Source organism: Paramisgurnus dabryanus, chromosome 21 (genome assembly GCF_030506205.2).
Source record: "Paramisgurnus dabryanus chromosome 21, PD_genome_1.1, whole genome shotgun sequence".
Taxonomy (NCBI): domain Eukaryota; kingdom Metazoa; phylum Chordata; class Actinopteri; order Cypriniformes; family Cobitidae; genus Paramisgurnus; species Paramisgurnus dabryanus.
This window is the reverse complement of record NC_133357.1, coordinates 29,346,588-29,366,568: the sequence shown is the minus strand read 5'-3', so window position 1 is coordinate 29,366,568 and position 19,981 is coordinate 29,346,588. Positions and strand designations below refer to the sequence as shown.

At 39.7% G+C, this 19,981-nt stretch overlaps 2 protein-coding genes and 1 long non-coding RNA gene across 3 annotated transcripts; all 3 read right to left on the bottom strand.

Moving 5' to 3' along the window:
• Positions 1 to 1,669, bottom strand: LOC135775999 (fibronectin type III domain-containing protein 7-like). The gene is made up of 4 exons (XM_065286621.1): positions 1,363 to 1,669; positions 1,018 to 1,278; positions 419 to 679; positions 1 to 62 (listed from the first exon to the last, which is right to left on the bottom strand). The coding sequence occupies exons 1-4, from the start codon at positions 1,667 to 1,669 to the stop codon at positions 1 to 3; spliced, it is 891 nt and encodes a 296-aa protein (XP_065142693.1).
• A 1,482-nt stretch (positions 1,670 to 3,151) lies between these two features.
• On the bottom strand, positions 3,152 to 7,115 carry LOC135772803 (fibronectin type III domain-containing protein 7-like). The gene is made up of 5 exons (XM_073812981.1): positions 7,107 to 7,115; positions 6,792 to 7,044; positions 6,428 to 6,688; positions 4,189 to 4,461; positions 3,152 to 3,426 (listed from the first exon to the last, which is right to left on the bottom strand). The coding sequence occupies exons 1-5, from the start codon at positions 7,113 to 7,115 to the stop codon at positions 3,152 to 3,154; spliced, it is 1,071 nt and encodes a 356-aa protein (XP_073669082.1).
• A 143-nt stretch (positions 7,116 to 7,258) lies between these two features.
• LOC141281349 (uncharacterized) lies at positions 7,259 to 9,522 on the bottom strand. Its single transcript, XR_012335620.1, has 4 exons — positions 9,475 to 9,522; positions 9,348 to 9,369; positions 8,676 to 8,936; positions 7,259 to 7,421 (listed from the first exon to the last, which is right to left on the bottom strand). It is a non-coding gene; the product is annotated as an uncharacterized lncRNA (long non-coding RNA).
• Positions 9,523 to 19,981: the final 10,459 nt, after the last annotated feature.

The window sequence follows — 19,981 nt, the reverse complement described above, 5'->3', positions numbered from 1 at the left end:
CTACCGAAAGGTGGGGTTTAGGCAGACTGATTCATTGAACGGCTTTACTCGTTTGGGGATCTCTGAGAAATGGGGTAATATTAAATTTATATTTTGAGAAAATGACAGTGTTTTGTTGACCTTGCATGCTTTTAAACCTGTTGTCAGGGACTTATAAACAGTGATAGGAAGCTTAAAATTGGCATCTTACTGGCTCTTTAAAGCTTGTGTCTATTCTTTCGAAAGGTTGTTTACAGTGTGGTACAGTAAATGTAATTTATATACATGTATACTTTCTTAAAACATAAGAAAGTATGTTCTCAAAACAAGTTATTTTCTTTGGTAATTGACAAACATTTATGGAGAGAAACAAAGGAGATACACAAACACAGGAGAAAAAGCACTAAAAGAACTTAACAGATCTCTTTTCAAGTGTTACCTGTCTTATGTCTGTGCTCCTGACTGTTTGGGCTGTCACAGGTACCATCAGATGATATTATGGTAATCACATACACCTGTCCACAGTGCAGGTCATTTAACTGGCATGCTGGAGAGCTGACATCACATGTCACGCTGTGCCCATCTTCACCTACAGCTCTGCCTCTATATGACACAGCGCTAATACTGGCATCCCATGACACGCTAATAGAGTTAGTGCTACAATTCAGACTACTCTGAACATTTGTTGGTGGACAAGGAACTGTTAAATGAAAGAGAGGGGAAGGGTAAAAAATAAGTATGTGGGTCGAGTGCATCTTATGTAGTTGCATACAGAAAAAATTTATGGTTCTTGTCTATGCAGTATATATATTTTTAAGTATTATGTAAATCATTGGCCAACATTCTTCATTGCAGCTTGCTTATATCACGTTGTTAATTAAAAATTTTGGCACAGTCAAAAGTTTCAAATGTTGTATTATGACTTCAAGTCCACCCCAGAGTTTCACTGCCAAACCTCTTCTTTGCAGATTAGTGAGTCACAAACATTTTTCAGAAGAATCATACATTAAAGTTCATTTATTACATTCATTAACTTACCTGTGTGCAGGGTGACGTTCTGACTTTCCAGACTGGAGCAGTTATTGTTCACAGCCCGCACCCTGATGAAATAAACACTGCTACACCGCGGGTTAGTGAAGCTACATGTGGTTGTGTTAGAATAGCATTTTGAGCTGTTCCCACTGTCATCCACGGCAATGGCCACATAGGATTGAGCACCATAGTTGCCATTCCACGAGACCTCAACTGAGCTGTTAGCACACATCCGTTTAAGAATCACGTCAGTGGGCACACACGGCACTAGTGGGGAAGACGTAAAGTGTTAGGAAACCTCTCAAAAAGCAGTGTATAACAGCTGTTTTTGTGCATTAATCGCTGTCTCACCCTCTTTGATCACCAGAGATTCAGTCGGCATGCTCAGACAGGTGCCATTGTAGGACCTGACCTGTACAGAGTAGGACTCGCCGCACTGGAGGGCGCTCACGCTGCAGAACGGTTCGGTAGAGTTACAGTAAACCTGCTCTCCAGTGCTCACAGACACAATGCTAGTGGTGTAACCTCCAGCGTCTTCTGTCCTGTTCCAGCTCATGGACAACACTCCTGATGGACACTGCACCTCAGCATGGACTTGTGCTGGTCCACACGGAACTGAAGAGATACCATTTTTATTTAGATTATCATCCAGCAGCATAAAGGCATGTGAAAGTTTTTGTTAGATCCCCGGCCAATGACAAAAGTCGATGTACATTAGGGTGTGTTTGATTAGGGTTTGCCCTAACCTCTGCAGGACCAAGTTTGGGCACCCCTGCTTTAGTCCTACTTAACTGCTTCTTACGGACCGCTATAGGCCCGAGTTGTTTTAATGTGTCCACAGCCTATGTATGCATTAGAGTCAAGTGAAGTATGCATTGCAAGGCTGTGCGTTCGACTGTTGTGTATGCATCAGTGGCGGCTGCTGACTTCTTTTTTCGAGGGTGCTCGATGCGAAGTTCGTCACAACATGTATTTAGCCCGTCATGTGTGTTGCTCGTAATTTCAAAATATGTGATTTGCGCCTCGATAGATCCTGTGTGCATTACGTGTCTTGTCAAAATAAGTGCCTGCTGTAGAAGCGTCTAAAGGGTTTATGGTAAAAGAGACGCTCACGTTTGCCAGATACTGTTAAGGGAGTGACTTGCATGTATTTTGTGAACGTGAGTGTCTCTTTTATCATTAAAGGTTTTGATACATGTCAACAAGGGGAAGGTGTTCAGGAAGTAGCTAGCAGCTTTGGTAGAATGACGTGCCATCTTAAATGTAAGTCTATGCAGGACACAACTTCGGATATCATTAATGTATGCACCATGGAGACTTATTTCTTACCGGATTTCAGTTGTATAGCACCTGAAGGCATACTAGGACAGATTCCATCATAGTGCGTTACGCTGACTGCGTAAACCTGGCCGCACGTTAGGTTGGGAATACGACAGCTGTTGGCAGTGGTGCTACAGCTTAGAAGCCCACCGACCTGGTCCTCTATGGTGGCAGTGAATGATATCATATCCTGAGACCCCATCCAGCTCACCAGCGCCTGGTTCGCCTGACAGTCCAGGACAGCTTGTACATCCCCAGGGGGACAAGGAGCTGTGAGATAGGGCAGGAATTTAGTCACGAGGCATCAAGACAATTTCACTGGGGTACATCTGTGTGTGTCATACCTGTTTTTGTAATGATGGTGTTACTAATAGAGCTGTTGCATTTCATGTTGGATGCGATCACAAAGGCGCTATATGTGGCTCCACAGCGGAGACCAGTGATTTGGCAACGTATTTCTATTGAGGTACAAGTGTAAGTGTTCCCGAGTTCATCTGTTGCAGTTGCAATGTAGAATAAAGCCCCGAATGCCATTTCCCACATCAGAGTAATGGAATCTGAACCGCAGTCCGTCAGCATAGACAAATTATGAGGTGCACAGGGAGCTACAAAACATAACATGAGTGCAAAATGAGTCATTAATGTATTTGGTGCTGTATATTTTTTTATTCTTTTAGGACCATACTAGCATACAGATATTCAATCTCAACACACATGGACTACAAGCTGCAAGACTCTTGGTTTATCAATTTAGGGCATTTACTTAAGCATAATCTACTGTGCTCTGGGTTTCTCTGCTTTAAAAACATAGTAGGTGCTTTCACTCACTAGTCTGTGCCACCTGTCCGATAGCCAGAGAACTGCTGCATTCATCATCCATAGCAGTGATCAGCATGGTAAGACTCTCCCCACACTGTATGCCCGAGATATTACAGCTCTGTGTTACTGAGTTACACACATAGTGGCTGTAGTTTCCACGGTTACCAAAGGCGTCCACCCTGTACTGCAGCGCTCCATTTGAAGCATCCCAATTGCTGGTAAGAACATCCGTCTGACAGTTCGTTGATGTATCCATGTATGTTGGCTGGCAGGGTGCTAATGGGTAAGATATTAATGTCACAAAAATAATGTCTATGGGTTTATTGTAATATAAATTCTAATATTTTGGGGACACAAATTTTAGATTACTTCCTGTCTCTTAGCAAGGCTAGAACAATGTTACCATCCTATGCGCATGGCTTACTTAGCTTCTCATTTAAGTTTTAGGAGATCTTGGCCTGAACCAGCATTTTTTAATTTTTCTTTCTATTCATATTCCAAAATATCCAGAAACACACACAGTTAAGCTGCGTCCAAAATCTCCTACTTCTATACTAAATAGTAGGCGAAAATCGGTGTGCGAGCAGAATGTCCAAATTCGTAGGACTCAAAAAACAGTAGGCAAAAAGATTTTGAAGGTGCACTTCATGCACACTTTACCATCCCGTGAGCCATCGGGAGAAGAGTCAACCAACGAAGAAGAAGAAGGACAGGCGTTGTCGCATAAAAAATGTTGGAGTGGTAACGCGGCTCTATTCAAATGCAAATACATAGGGGAAACAGTTGTTCCTTGTGGTTAAACTGCGCTTGTTGAAAATCATCCAAGGTAACGACTTGTGTGTTATGTGTTATGACATGGTGGATGTAGTACGTCCGAATTTCATTCACACTACCCATATTTATACTATATGAAACGTACCGTTTTGAGTGGGTACTTCATCTAATTCAGGACGTTCTGCCACAGTATGCGATTTTGGATTCACATTCACATATCCCACAACACAATATACTACACAAACAGAACATGCAAAGGTTTACCAGTGCTTATGTTCATCACTGGACTGAGTGCACTGTTACACTGCTCGCTGACTGACGCAGAAGACCCGTAGATCGTGAAGTTGTAATGGCGTCCGCAGACGGTGTCGGTGAAGAAGCAGGAACTCTCTGTGGTCATGCATTCCATAACCTTTCCTGTGGAGTCCACAGCCTGAGCAAAGTAATAGGCTGAGAAGTTGTTGGGAGACCATGAGAAGACAATGACGTTACTGCTGCACTCCCTGTACAGCATCAGATCTGTCGGTGGACAGGGACCTGTACGTGAATACAGAAGGGTTAATGTTTGGTTAGGTAAGAATGAAAGTAATCCAATAAAAGCAAGCAATAGAAAGCAAAATGCTTGTCTCTAGTGTTTTTAATCTCCTGATCTGATCGTATTAGTTTCTGTAATGGGTTTTAGCATATTGTTATCGTGATCCTTGCTGCTCTGAAAAGAATGTGTGACTACACAACACAGACAACAAAGACTACACAACTCAGATTCTTCTCTAGAGACTGTGCAAAGAGGAAGAGGTTTTGGGTAGCAGATCCCTGCATGAGAACACACAATACCCACTTCAAGAAAACCAAACCTGACCTGGGATAGCTCTGGTGTGAAACTTTCATTTTGGGAGTTACGCAAAGGTCCCATATTTCCTGAAAGTCTTAAAAACAGTGGAACAAAGCACAGACCCAGTGGCATTTGTCATTTTCACAGATGAATATTATGTTTCGATTTGATATGAAATTTGAATTCTGAAATCAGGAACAACTGAAGGCCTAAATAATACATGACCACAATTTGTATCATCATAATAAATATTGGTCAAATAAATTGTTATCTGCATAACTTCTGTTCTCTGCTATGAGGAGGGAAACTTAGAATATTGAACCCCTAGTGCACATACGAGTGACTGGTTGGATTTGGGGCACAAATTAAATAATGTCCCATTCTAAATATATTTTATTTTATTTTAGTATCACCCCCCCTAAATAAACACCATGCACAGCTTCCCATTCTGTTTTTTATTTTTTTAAGGAAAATGCCACCGGTTTTCAATATTTTGCTGTGTTCTTACCGCAATTTAGATTAAAGCAACACTATGTCGTTTTTTACCTTTAAATAATGTCTCTAAAATTATTTCATTGATAGAACAACTTTTAACTGGACAAATTGTACTGTTGCTGCAACCTGAGCAGCCTCCTAGCTGCTACAAGCACACTCTGAAAGTGGCGGTGGAGGGTAGGAAACACAGCTCCGCCCCTCCCCCTGCCTGCAGAAGAGTGTCTGATACCAGGCACTGTTGCGCTTTTCAACCACACGGGGGAGCTGTAAGTCATTTTTACATGGAAACTACATAGTGTTGCTTTAATTAATACACAACTATCTTTTTTCAATGTGTGCACTTTTAATCTTTGTACAGCGTGGCAACACTTTATTTCGATAGTCCACTTTAGACATTTTACGAATTATAAACAAGGGTGAAGTAAATGATCTTATGTGAATCATTTTTCTTTTCCTATTTTCTATTCTGTTTATTGGCAGACCTTGAGTATTTATTTAGCTATAACAGTAATGCAAGAATGCATGTACAAGTCTGCACACCTCGACCAAGTCAGCCAAGAATTGGTGTTAGTGCTTGTGTACTTGTATAGAGTATGTTATGGCCAAAGATTAAGATAAACCATTTAAAATGTCATTACCATTTGACAATGAATAAGTGGCATTGTCAGTGCCTATTATAATGTGCCTTATTCTGTGATTTAACAATCAAAATGCTTAGCGACTATAAAAGCATAATTCCTTTCATAGAACAAATAGGCAGCTATCAAATCATCAAAGATTTCTGGTTCCCCACCCAAACTATGACCTGGCTCTTTTCTAACAACACAAATCTCTTTGAAATAGGTCAACATAACAGAAAAGAACATTTGCTGAATACAAAATAACCCAGCAGGGACAATGCTGTCTCCAGGGACAGCGTGACAACTCCAGGGAGTGTGTTATGGATCAGGTGTCTGTAAAATGTTGGGATAAAAGAGGGCAGAGACAATCTATAGTGTAAAGTATAAAAACCCAGTATATAGTACAAAGGCAGCAAAATGCTGTTTCCTGGTAAAGATTACCTCCACTATACACGCCAATACAACTCAATTAAAGTCTTTTGTCAATAGTAGCAAAATAACAAATTTGTCAATAGTAGACAAGAAGAAAGCGGTCAGAGATATCTCAACATCTCACCTGTTTGGAAGTATGTGGAATTGCCTTCAGTGCTCTGGCAGTTGTTTGACATGGCAGTGACATGCACCTCATAATTCTCATCACACAACAGATTACTGAGTTGGCACTGTGGACGGCTGGAGGTGCAGGATAGAACCGTACCGTTGTGGCTTACGGCAACGGCCCTGTAAGCGGTGGCACCCAACACGGCTGCCCACGACACCACTGCAGATGATGTAACGCACCTGTAGTCCACTGAGATTGCCGTCACTGCACTCAGAACTAGCCGAGAAAGAAACATGTTAAACTTTTTGTGTGATATAAAGGCTTAACTTATATATTCATACAAATATTCCCATTAAGTCAATAATAGTGTCTTGCTTACTATTTGTTGAATAGTTCACATCCCTTGGTTCTCCAGCTTCCAATAAAGCATTAACCGAAGATATCGAGACTTGGAATGAGGAACAGGGGGTGATGTTATACAGGTCCAGCGTGGTAGTGAACACACGGTTCGAAAATATTGTACTGCTGAGATTTCTGACTGTGACTTGATAGACCAGAACCTTTTCCACAGCTTGCCAACTGATGTGGACAGACTGCGTGCCCGTCTGTTGTTCTGTGATCACCGCCGGAGGCTGTATCACTGTCCGTTAAGACACAGATGGGTTAATGCTTACTACAATTAGTTAATGATAACTTTTTCCATTTTTCAGGCTTATACGTCAAAATGATAGCTTTGAGGTTCACTCACATGTAGTGATGGTTCGCACTGTGCTTCTTGCCCCTAGACCTCCGGAGTTGGCCGTGACCACGTAAAAGTCGTAGGTGGTTTGTGGCCGAAGATTTTTGACCACTGTGTTATTAGTTGTAAAAGACAAGTTGTACTTGTCTCCTGCCAACGTTGAATTTATCAGCAAGTAGTATTGTGTTGCTGTTTGCACCCACTCCCATTCTAGCCTGATGGATGTACTGGATATTGCCTTTGAAATTGTTAGCTGAGATGTGCCCGGTGCTAAACAAAAGCAAAAGAGGATTGTTATCATATCATCTGTGCACGATTTATTGATGTTGTCTGGAAAAAGGTTTGGTGGTATCATATTTGAGTTTTTATTTTGATGATAGGGTATCTATTGTCTATTCACTGACTTTATAGATTTGTACAGAAATCAAAATTTTTCAGTATTTGTCATGGATATACCAGCCTGATATCACAAAAAAAATCGTACATATTTTACAAGTTGGCTAATTCGTATCAATACATAGGAAGATAATCGTGCAAAAGTGTACGATTCTCATGAAAAAACAACAACAACAACGAAATCGAACCCCTAACCCCGCACCTAACCTTAACGTCACATGGGTCAAGGCAAACCGTACCAAAACTTATGAATGTGGTCGTTTGAATTAATACAAATTAGCCAACTCGTAAAATATGTACAAATTATCGCGAGATAGCGTTGGATATTCTGTAAAAAGTGAAAAGTTGGTTCAACTTCAATTGTTAACACCTAAAAAATTGTAAGCTTTTTCAACTTAAAATTTAGGTGAAAAATAACATTTCTCAGGTGTTGCCAATTGAAGTAATTTAACTTGATCCAAATTTGCACTTTTTACAGAGTACAGTTAAAAATAATAATGTAAATTAAACACACACTTTTTGGAGGTGCACTGTTAAAGGAACAAACTCAATAAAGAAAAAAATGTTAACACTTTACAGATCAGTAATAACTGGGTAATGTTATGATAATATATATGTAATTTTATGTTAATATTATGTAAGTAATTACTGTGCAATATCCAGACGATTACTGGGAAGTTTTCAGACAATAATAATTGCAATTGTGTTGATTTAAAGGCATAATAAACAGTAACGTGAATATGTACTTACTGAAATGATAAATGTTCAGGATTAACTTATTGTAAAGTATTATTTGTGCAATTACACCAGCCTGCTGGTGTTATGGAGGAGTAAATGTTGGTAAGTACATGGTTAGTTCTAAGTGTTAAGGCATAATAACATGGTTATTGTCTGTAAACAGCACAGTAATTGTCTGGATATTACACAGTAATAACTTGTTATATGTTGTTGAAAATAATATTACAATAAAATTACATATATATTACCATAACATTACCCAGTTATTACCGAACTGCACACTCACTGAAGCATAATTTATTAGTTGCCAACGTTTCAGCAAAACAAGTCATCTTTGTCAAGGTAGCGTACATAAAAAAGAACATGGCAAAATTGGTAAATGGCAAATACCTGTTCTTGCTATTTTCACGTCGACACACCTCACAGTGTAATAGAGAAAACCTTTAAGCGTGACGGTATACAATGTCCCAGTTCTCAAACCAAAAACCTCTTTCACCGATACATTCTCGGGGATCACCACCACCGTTGGGCTGATCGTGGTGTCGTTCACTACCCGAAGGTCCAAAAAATAATTTGTTAAACCCAGGAGTCTGTTCCATTGTATCAGCAGCGATGAAGCCGTGGGAGATGTTATGGAAATTATGTTGCAATCTGAAAACAAGCAGTCACTCATAAAAATACATACACACTGTAGAGACATTCCAAATCTAATCGAGAAGGTTGGAGGATAAATAAACACTTGTTTATGATTATGTTTATGATTAAACATTTTATCTTGATCACTATTGAAATGGTGAAAAGTTTGTGATATTGACCAAATGATGAACACAAGTTCGTTCTCAAATGCTGGACTATTAACATCAAGTGATGATGAATAAAATAGTTACATTGGTATTAATGTATAAATATTCAATATATTAAATACACACACATAATACATATATGATGTTTACTGTATTAAATGAACTTTTTCTTTTTTAAATTACACAACCAACATATCTGAAATGTGAAAAGACACTTAAACAAAAATAAACTACCACAACTATGGAGAGGAAAACTTACCTTGTGCTTGAGTGCTCCATATCTGTCAAAACAATCAATTATATGTAAAAACTTGCATTTAATATTTGCATACAACGAAAAGTTATGTGTATACAGCTTAATTATCTATACAGAATTATCAATCTACCTGTGTTAAAGTTGCCAAAACCAAAACACCCTGTAGTGTGTCCAGCACTCTCATCTTTGACAATGATGGCAATATTACAATTATTGGCTTACAAGGGAGTCAGACACAAAAGGTGTTTTGGGTTCTTTTGAGCTATAGAAGAGGAACACCTGTGTTGTGAAAAGAGCCAATCAGTAAAGATCATCCCTGCTTGCTCAACTCCCTCAGGAATGACATGATATGAAAGAATGACTGGAGAGGGATGGAGAGAGGGGTGGGAGTTAAATTAGACCTGATTATATTATTAAATACAGCCCAGCCGTCATTTCAACGTTGATTTACCTGAATTACCTTTTGATTTTGCAAATTTAATCAATGTTGAACAAATAACTGAAGATATTTCAACCAAACTTCAACGTTGATTTTTAAGCTTTTATTAACAATTTGCAACTGTTTAGCATTAACTATTGTATCAACATTGTTTCAACGTTGAAACAAGAACTGACATTATTTCAACCATATTTCAACGCTGAAGGTCGGTCATATGCCTGCTGGGAGAAGACACAGTTCAAGTATGAACTACCATACATTGGTCATTATGTTACTTTTAACTTTTTGCCCTTTCACAAGAATTTACATTTGGTATATCTTCTCAAGGGACAATACTATTGAGATGAAAGTTGTCAACTTGCTCCTTGTACAGTTGTATATATTTAATATCCCCTGAAAAAATAACTTTACATAAAGATTTGTTGTATAGGACTTGATGTTAATATCCCTTAATGCATATTTGAGGCACCGATGAGACTCTGTGGGATGGTCAATTGAGTGACCCTCTGCCACACTGTTCCTTAACCCTTCCATCTCCTGAGGTTGCTCCTTTCTCGTAATTCAGTGCATAAACCCTTGACATGACCTAACCTCGATCTCTAACACCACAATCTCACCACAACCCGACCCTACAGGCCAACCCTTTTGACTAAGGCCAGAGGCCCCACTGTCATCGTTAATGCAGGTTCAGTGGCAAACTGTGGCAAACTACCTACTGCAATTACCCAACAACACCGGTCTATTGTTATAGGACTTGATGTTGATATCCCTTAATACTTACCTGAGGCATCGTTGAGACTCCGTAGGATGGTCAATTGAGTGATGGCACCCTTTGGGTTGTCAAGGGGGCGCCCTCCTTACTGGGTGTTTCACTGATAGGCCTATGACACCTCCAGAGGGTTCAGCAGTGAATCCCAGCGTCCCAGGTTCATTCAAGTCTGCCAACAGCTTCCAGTCCTATGCTCTGTCCAGCTGACCAGAGTCTGATCTTATGGTGGTGAGGTTGGCTTGACCCTCACCCTCCCGAACAAATGGTGTTGGCTGGCACTGGGATGATGTGGGAGGAAGGGCATTCACACTTGTCCGTCAATTTTTCAGCACCGCAGATAGACACTTGAGCACCTGGTTGTGCCGCCAGGTGTAACGGCCTTGGGTGAGGCTGGCCTTGCATCCCACTAAGATGTGCTTCAGTGATGCTAGACTTGGGCATAAAGGGCATGTGGGGTCCTCTGCATACCATTGGCTTAGGTTTGCGGGAGAAGGAAGGAAATCCTAAGCAGCCCTGATGGTAAAGCTTGGCCTGAATGGCTCCATCTCACACAGCTCTTTCCAGGAGATCTTCCTCTTCTCCACTCCTTCCCATGCCATCCACTGCCCTTGCTTTGCCAGTGCCACAGCTTGAGCACACCTTCTTGCTCCCTCTTCCCAAAGTACCTCCTGTACCACTATCTTGCATCTCTGAGATGGAGAGGCCTTGCTCCACACTGGTGTACTGGCCCCAAGACCAAGACCACTCCTCCCCTCTTGCATTTGGCCCACAATGTCCTTATGTCTGAGTGCTGCCTTTGCCTGCTCAGTTGCAGCCAACAGGGTCCACTTCCTTCCGCTTGCCAATATGGGGGCAGCTTGGGCTACAAATGGATCGCATGAATCCAGTAGCATCATCTCCAGTCTGACTTTGGCACACTTGTACTCCTCTACCAGACTGGTAATGGGCAGGAGTAGCATTCCTTTGCCATAAATAACAATACTGCTGAGCACCTGGGAAGGCCAAGCCACTTCCTTACATATGAGCTGACCAATCTCTCCAGCTTTTCCACCATTGAAAGCGGGACTTCATAGAGGGTTAGTGGTCACAGGAGATGTGGATGTAGTCCATACTGTATGCACCAGAGCTTCAGCTTGCCTTAAAGCAGGGTTCTGTCAATGTTCTCCAGGCCACTGGCTATCTCCTTTCTTAAGCTGCTCTATTTGCTCTTTGTTGGGATGGGTTCCTCGCCAATGTGGTCTCTCCTCAGTGTTGCAAGCCTGCCCTGAATCTCATTCTACTAGGCAATCCATCTCCGTCTGCCATCTGGACTTGGTGGGGATTGAACGAGTAGCTTGTTTGTCTTTGATCACTCCAAATCGTTCCACCCTGTAGACATAGAAAAGATCGCCCATCCTTTCCAACTTTTTCATGGCTGTGCCTCTGATCCCTTCCAGTATGTTGTAGAGATTGGTGTTGGCCTCCTTCCACATCGTCTTGTTGCAGCTTTGGGCCACTTGACTAATGGTCTTCGCCCCTGAATCTTCTTTTCTGCTGTTGGTCGTGATGGGTTGGGTTCTTGTGCGATGCTGTTCCTCATCTAGGGCCGGGGTGTTGATGTCCTGCAGACTGTGGTGTGTGTCCTGCTGCTGAACTTCTGTCGACTTACTCGGCCTGCTTCTCAGAAAGTAGCTGTCAATGCAGCTTCCCTGTTGACCCATATTTAGGCACCCTTTTTTGCCCTCGTGTATTTTCAGGCTTTGGGTGGAAGTAACTTTTGTCCAACAAAAAAGGCAGTTCTGGAGCTTACATCCTGCAGTAGCTGTCGGAGCCTCAGGTATGCTGATCATCAATCTCGTAATCTGTGTTTTCTTCTTAGGACTTTTCGTAGCTATGTCTGGGTGGGACCCATACACCTCTTGTGCTGGGTCCTGCCGCCACAGTTAAGTAGCCCATGGCAGCCCCGTTGGGGTCTGTTCCCTCCTGTCAGCTGTCTTTCCATGTGGTCGCAAGGTCTTTCCCTTGTTACCAGCTGCCCTTTCACAGCAGTCACTGATTCACCAGATGATCAGATTTGTTGTATAGGACTTGATGTTGATATCCCTTAAACAAACTTGAGGCACAGATGAGACTTTGTGGAATGGTCAATTGAGTGACCCTCTGCCACACTGTTCTTTAGCCCTTCCATCTCCTGAGGTTGCTCCTTTCTCGTAACTCAGTGCATAAACCCATGACATGAGCTAACCTCGATCTCTACAACCACAATCTCACCACAACCTGACCCTACATGCCAACCCGTTTGACTAAGGCCAGAATCCCCACTGTCGTTGTTAATGCAGGTTCAGTGGCAAACGGTTCTGTATGGCATACTATTTTCTGCCATACACAAGACCACAAGAAAATGCCAAAATCTCACCGCAACCCGAACATGTGCACCAACCCGTTTGACTAAGGCCTACTTATTATTGTAAAATAGCTGGTTACAAAAGTGTATATATCCTAAGTGATGATAGATGTATATCGTTTAACCATGCAAAGCCACATGTCCTATTCATCATGTTCATGTTTTATTTGCTTGCCAGGACCACACAAATTTGTTTAACTTCTATTAGAGCTTATCAAATGTGTTGCTTTCAGTACAATTACCTCATACTGACCACTGGATGTTGAACATGGCACCTCATGGCAAACCACTCTTTGAGGATTAAAATTGTTGCTCTCCACAAAGATGGCCTAGGCTATGAGAAAATGAGTAACAACCTGAAACAGTACAGTGGCCAGAGTCATACAGAGGTTTTCCAAGACTGTTTCCACTCGGAACAGGACACGCAAGGGTCAATCAAAAAGTTGAGTCCATGTGTTGTGTGTCAGGGTCAGAATCTGGCTTGAGTGCTGCCAACATTGCTTTGCAGGTTGCAGAAGATAAGATTGTCAGTGCTCAGACAATACGCCACACACTGCAATATTGTATATGAACCTGCACTGAACAAATGGCTTACTTTCTATATCTAGGGAATAGGCATGTAAACAAACTCTGGTTATTTCAGTGGTTTTCAGAAATCAGTCTTAAAACATTTAAATGGTAAATGGATTGCATTTATATAGTGCTTTAACAGACCTATGGCCATCCAATGCGCTTTACAATTTGCCTCACATTCACCCCTTCACTCACACATTCATACACCGACGGTGGTGTCAGCCATGCAAAGCACCATCCAGCTCTTCGGGAGCAACTGGGGTTAGGTGTCTCGCTCAAGGACACCTTGACACTTGGTCAGGTGGAGCCAGGATTGAACCAACAACCTTCCGGTTTGTAGACAACCTACGTGAACCACTGAGCCACTGCCGCCCTGTTATACTTTCTAGATATTATTTATATGTTTATTCCAGTTATCAAGTGTAGTTTTGCCATCTAAAAAGTAATAAAAGTTGCCTGATTAGTCTATCATACTGTTTATGTTATTTTTGTGTTATTTTGGGGTTTTTGGCCTTAGTAGCTGGTTGAAAGAGGCACAAAGGTGTATTTGTGCATTCTTGTATAGTCTTTGTGCTTGCTTATAAGTATTAACTTGTTGTAAAAGTGATTTTATCTTTTCTATGTTAGATGTTTGTATATGATGTTGTGGACTTAAGAAAGTGTTGTGAAGATATGATGCATTGTAATAAAACAGAAAAAAAGTCAGATGCCAACATCAGTGCAAGAGTTAATTTCTTTATTTCAACCGGGTTGCTACAGGCGCAGATGTAGTCTCCTCTAATCCTTATTGAGTAAATTAAACTATAAATTACTGGTAAATTGCCATTAAGTGATCACAGGGCCAAATTTACCATCATATTGGCATTAAATAACGACTGTCAGGATTTACTAAAGATGTGCAGTGGATAATTAGCACTGTAAAGATGTGATCTAGTTATTTTTGCAACTGACCTTATTGCCTATGCATTTCTAGAAGTTTCCATTTCAGATGCAATATTTATGGAGGTATTTAAATGATTCACGCAACATGATTTACTAATGTTTGCACTTGAGAAATTAAGGTTATTTGCGCCACTATTTAACACAGAAAAAGCATGTCTTAAATAATTTTGTGCTTAAAATGGCTGCAATTGTTGCTGCTAGGAGGAGGCATCACAAAGAGCGCATTGTAGAAGAGAGATGATTTTTTACACATTAATTTATTTGGAATGCCAGAGGAACAAAATATTGTTTGTCAAGTCATGTTATTTTTAATTTGCTGGAGGAAATAAAAGACAACTTGAAACCATCAACTAGCAGTCACACAATACCAGGTGTTTCAAAATTTCTTGCAACCCTTCCTTTTATGTCCTCCAATTCCCCCGAGGAGCATCAGCTCTCAGATTGCGTTGGTCATTATGGAAGGAGCTGTGGTGCCTGTCTTATTTAATTTGCACTTTTTTAGTATAGTTTCAGCTTTAACTCATTCGCCGCCAGCCTTTTTTTTAAGTTGCCCACCAGCATTTTTGTGATTTTCAAAAAAGTTTCACAATATTCCTTGCAGGAAAATGTTTCTTCTATAAATATATAAACATACAAATATATCAAATGAAATAACAGACCCTCTGCTTTTAAACAAACAGTAAACAAACAAAACGGGGAAAAACTTTCATTGTATATTCATAGATATTTCTCTTCAAAAATACAACATTTTGAGAATAAAGCTTAAAGATTGCGTTTTTTAAAAAGGAATTCATATTAGAGATCAGACTTTTATAGTGGATAAAAGCAGTATTACATCTTTTCATGGAAATTCGTCAAAAAAACATATTTATCAGGTAAATATTAACTCATAATTGGTGAGATAACTCATCAATGTTGGCAAAAGAGTTAATGTATAGTTGTTTTTGTTAGGACAGTCTTAACATGCTGTATGTGTTCTGCTTTAGACCATATCAGAATATGCGCATCTCAAAAAATTTTAATATCATGGAAAGTACTGAATTTGTTTTTTCCTAAACTGTAAGTTGTAGTCATCAGAATCAAAACAAAAAGGGTCTTAAAATATTTTAGTTTGTGTGAAAGGAATCTTGCATATCGTTTTTTGACAAAAATGTTTTAGGCTGTTTTATTTTGCCTAAGTCAAAAGACATTGAGAACACAAATCTACTCAATCTCTGAAGTTAGTTCCATTTATTTGTGTTTTCTGAGAAACCTGAAAAAAAAATGACTTAGGCAATTAGTTTAGGAAGGTGACGATATACAAAGGTTTGCTTTTTTGAATTAAAGTACAAAAAAGTACTTTTCCATGATATTTTTTGAGATGCACCTGTATCATCAATGATGCTATGACAAATTGTTGCAAGGGGTCTCTAAAGATTTCATTTATGAAGAATCGGAAAACAGACGGTGCATTTGCAAGGCTATAAGTTCGGTCCTAGAGAGCCACAGACCTGCAGAGTTTAGCTCCAACCCTGAAAAAACCTCACCTGCGTAAAGGCTAGTATTAGTAATCTTGAAAACATGGTGTTTAACGGTATTTCATTCTGACTTAACACAGTTAAAGAGTTTGATTCCTCATTCTAAACATGGGCAAAGGTTCAGTCCCAGTGATAAAGCATCCGAGTTGCAGGTGGTAAGTTAAATTGCATGTCTGTGTTTTGTTGGCAATTGTGGCATAAGTGCATATAATGTTAATGACACAAACATGTAGTGAATGATAAGTTATCCAGAGATAGTGAGATAATGTTTTGTGCATGTTGCTTGCTCGTGACTCGCTAAGCCAGTGCGAGTTCGCGTATATTCCCATCTTGCATTGACTTTGTATGAGTTTGGTGTGTACGTCCCATTAAAACCTTTTTTATTTGTTATAAAAATACGACCGTGTTCTCAAAATGCCTTGACCCTTATATGTTTGGACTATATTTTTAGCTATATTTTAAATTAACCACAAAAGTACATTTCTTTTGCTAAAGAATTACATTCCTCACAGTCTTCCTTGTAGTTCCTTCAAACATTCCTGCCTGAAAGTCTCATTATGTGGCTTATTATATAAGTCTTTGTTTCCTCAGGTGTCAATCTCAGATAATTCAGGAGCTTTTACACCTCCTTGCATATGGCCTTGTAACAATCAGCCTTATCGGTCAGATTTGACTGTGTGCGATAAAAATTGTGTTAAAAGGATGAGACAAACAGGAGAAATAAATTGTATAAAAGGTGTATTTAGACTTTAAACAACACACTAAAACTCTGCTGTACAGTACCGTGTGCCACGTGATTTACCCATAAGAAAATGTTGTGTAAAACATCCCCACACTTCTCATTTCTCAAAGTTACCATGTAAAGGATCACATGTGTGGCATGGGAGAGATGTGTTTCTTTTTCTATTGCACTTTATTCATGTAGACAACAAAGGCTGAGAACAGTAGACTTGACCTGTTAAAGAGGCAGATAACATTGTCAGGAGCTTTTAGCTTTGAGATGAGCGTGATGTGGAAACTGTGTTTGTTTTGGAAACTGGGTCTCAGAACAAATGCTTTCTCAATGTGTAGAGCTGAATACACAGAGTGTGTGTATAGGGGGTTGTTTGTCTATTGTTATTAATGGTATTCAACTTGCAGACCCACATTTCTGCCTTATATGGATGTTTTTTTAAAGCCATTAATCTGCATAGAAAATAAGTTTCAAGCCACGTGTAAGATAAATGCTTAGAGAGACATCAAAATAAAAACCAACCCCTAAAGTTAGAGAGGACCTCAATGTACAGCATGACCAACAATGGGCCACTGGTGTTAAAGGATTATTCCACTTTCTTGAAAAAAATACAAATAATTTATTCACCCACATGAATAATAGGCTTAATAGGCTTTATTAGACCTCAGCAGTTTACAGTTTAAATGGAGCTAAAAATTGCAGTTTGCAGCTTCGAATTGCTCTAAACAAACCCAACCGGGGCATAAGGATCTTATCTAGCGAAACGATTGTCATTTTCGGCAAGAACAATTAAAAATATGCAGTTTTAAACCACAACTTCTCGACTTGCACCAGCAGTGTGATGTGAACCTTACGTAATGCAAAATCACGTTTGCATGCAACCTCAAAATCAAAGAAGCGTCCATTAATCGGTTATTTGACTTTTAATCTGTTTAATATGCACAATATTATCAATTCTGTGCTGCATCCTTGTCACTTTTCGGAGATTATCGCCATTTTCGTAGTGTTTTGATCGTGTTACATTTCTTTATTCTGGTGGCAGACGCTGCACACAGTGCAGTTGCAGACGTCATTAGTTAAGACATTGGGGTGATCAAATATCAGGAATTAAAAAAAAGGGAGTAACCCTTTAACTTATTATGATGACCTGCATACCGTAACAACATGGAATCTCCCAACATTCCACTTTCCTTGATAATGTCATTAAAGTTCGCTTTCGTTTTTTGTATAAAATTGCAACGTCTATTGGTGAAATCAAATGACTTCACATTTCATATGAGTGTATAGTCAGCCTGATCTCACAGGAATAAGTATGTATTTGCCAAGTTAGCTAACTGTATGAATTTACACAAAGTGAATTGTACAAATATGTACAATTATTATGAAAAAACAATTAAACCCCACTGCTAACCCAATATCACAGGGGCGAAACTAAATCATACAGAAGCGTGGGAGTCAGAAGTCAAATAAATGTTGGTGAGTCCAAAATTTACTGGAGTAGATGCCATTTTCTTGTGTTCTGGTGCCTTTTAATTAAACAATTGGTTTTTTAGCCTTAAAATTGCATTTACCTTGTGTCACAGCCCGGAGTGCAGGAGGCGAAACTAATGAAATTTTCGACAACACAAAATGGAGTTTAAATTATATGGACCTTAAAACCCCATTCACACAGCACTTTGATCCCACAAAATATACACTTCGTCACAACAAGATATATTGTTCAGCTCTTTAAAACGGCAGTGGGCCAGTGGTTCATGTAGGTTGTCTACAAACCGGAAGGTTGGTGGTTCAATCCCCAGCTCCAACGGACCAAGTGTCGAGGTGTCCTTGAGCAAGACACCTAACCCCAGCTGCTCCCGACGAGCTGGCTGGCGCCTTCATGGCTGACACCGCTGTCGGTGTATGAATGTGGGAGTGAATGGGTGAATGTGAGGCTAATTGTAAAGCGCTTTTAATGGCCATAGGTCTGTTAAAAGCGCTATATAAATGCAGTCCATTTACCATTTACCATTTAAATGAGCCAAGTGGAACGTATTTGAGGAAGCATTGTAAAGATTAATTTCAACTTTATTCCAACTTATCTTCCAACCCATATAATGTTTAGACCGTCTTACACAAACAGCACATAACCATTGACATATTGTTGAATACATTTTATTCAATAAAATACCTGACAATAGCACTTTAAAGCACATACTTAAATAAAAACATTCCTTTTCGTGAACAAGGGTCTCTATCTTACACCCGGCGCAATGCGGCGCATTGTTCACAAGAGGTATCTAAACATCTGAGAACGTGATTCGATTCAATATTTATATTGATTTACAGTAAATGAGAAAACATATAGAAATGGTTTCCCGGACAAGGACTGACTTAAATGCGTGTTAAATCCATCTATTCTTAAATCCATCTATTCTTAAATCCATCTATTCTTCGTGTAATCTACTTCAAATCACAACAGTCACACAAAACAGGCTGTTGGGGATCCCCCATCAATGTGATGTCACATTGATTACGCCCCATGCATAACCGCTCACAGATTCCGCCTTATGAGGGTGTAGTTCAACTTTCTGTCAGAGACACATGTTTTGATGTAGTCCAAAGCACATGTGTAAGCACTCTACACCAGTGGTTTTCAATCTTGTCCTAGGGCAGTGGTTCCCAACCTTTTTAGCCTGAAGTACCCCCACAGCCCTATCAGTAAGGCTCAAGTACCCCTTCATCGAAACTAAACCAAAGTTGTGTTTTAAAGACAAATAATTAGTAATATTAATTAATTAATTTAAAACATTAAAGTAAAGAACACTGACTGATGAAGCATGTTTATTTCAACAAACCACCATCATTGCGATCAGTGTTTGCATTTTATCAGCTCATTTGCATTTTATAAGACACCCCCAAAAACTGCACATTGTTGCTCAGGCCTATAAAATGTCAATTTTGACATGCTATAATTAATTATCTGTAGTGTGAAATGTAGTAAAAACATTCAAATTAAGGGAATACAAATACATTTAGCATACTATAAACACTTAAAAAATACTGCAATAGTTTTTGTAAATTTTTATGATTAGCAAGAAAGTTTAAGAGTTAAAGAGGGCCATTTTTCTCACACAGTTATGAAAGAGACCTGTGATATGACACTCACATGAAAGGTTCATCTGGGGTTTTAATATAATGACTTTACTGAGAGGGATGTGTATTTTACTGTCCATACCTCATTGTGTGGACTACACTCATCTGATCATTATCTTCTTCCTCTATACAGCACTGATAATAAA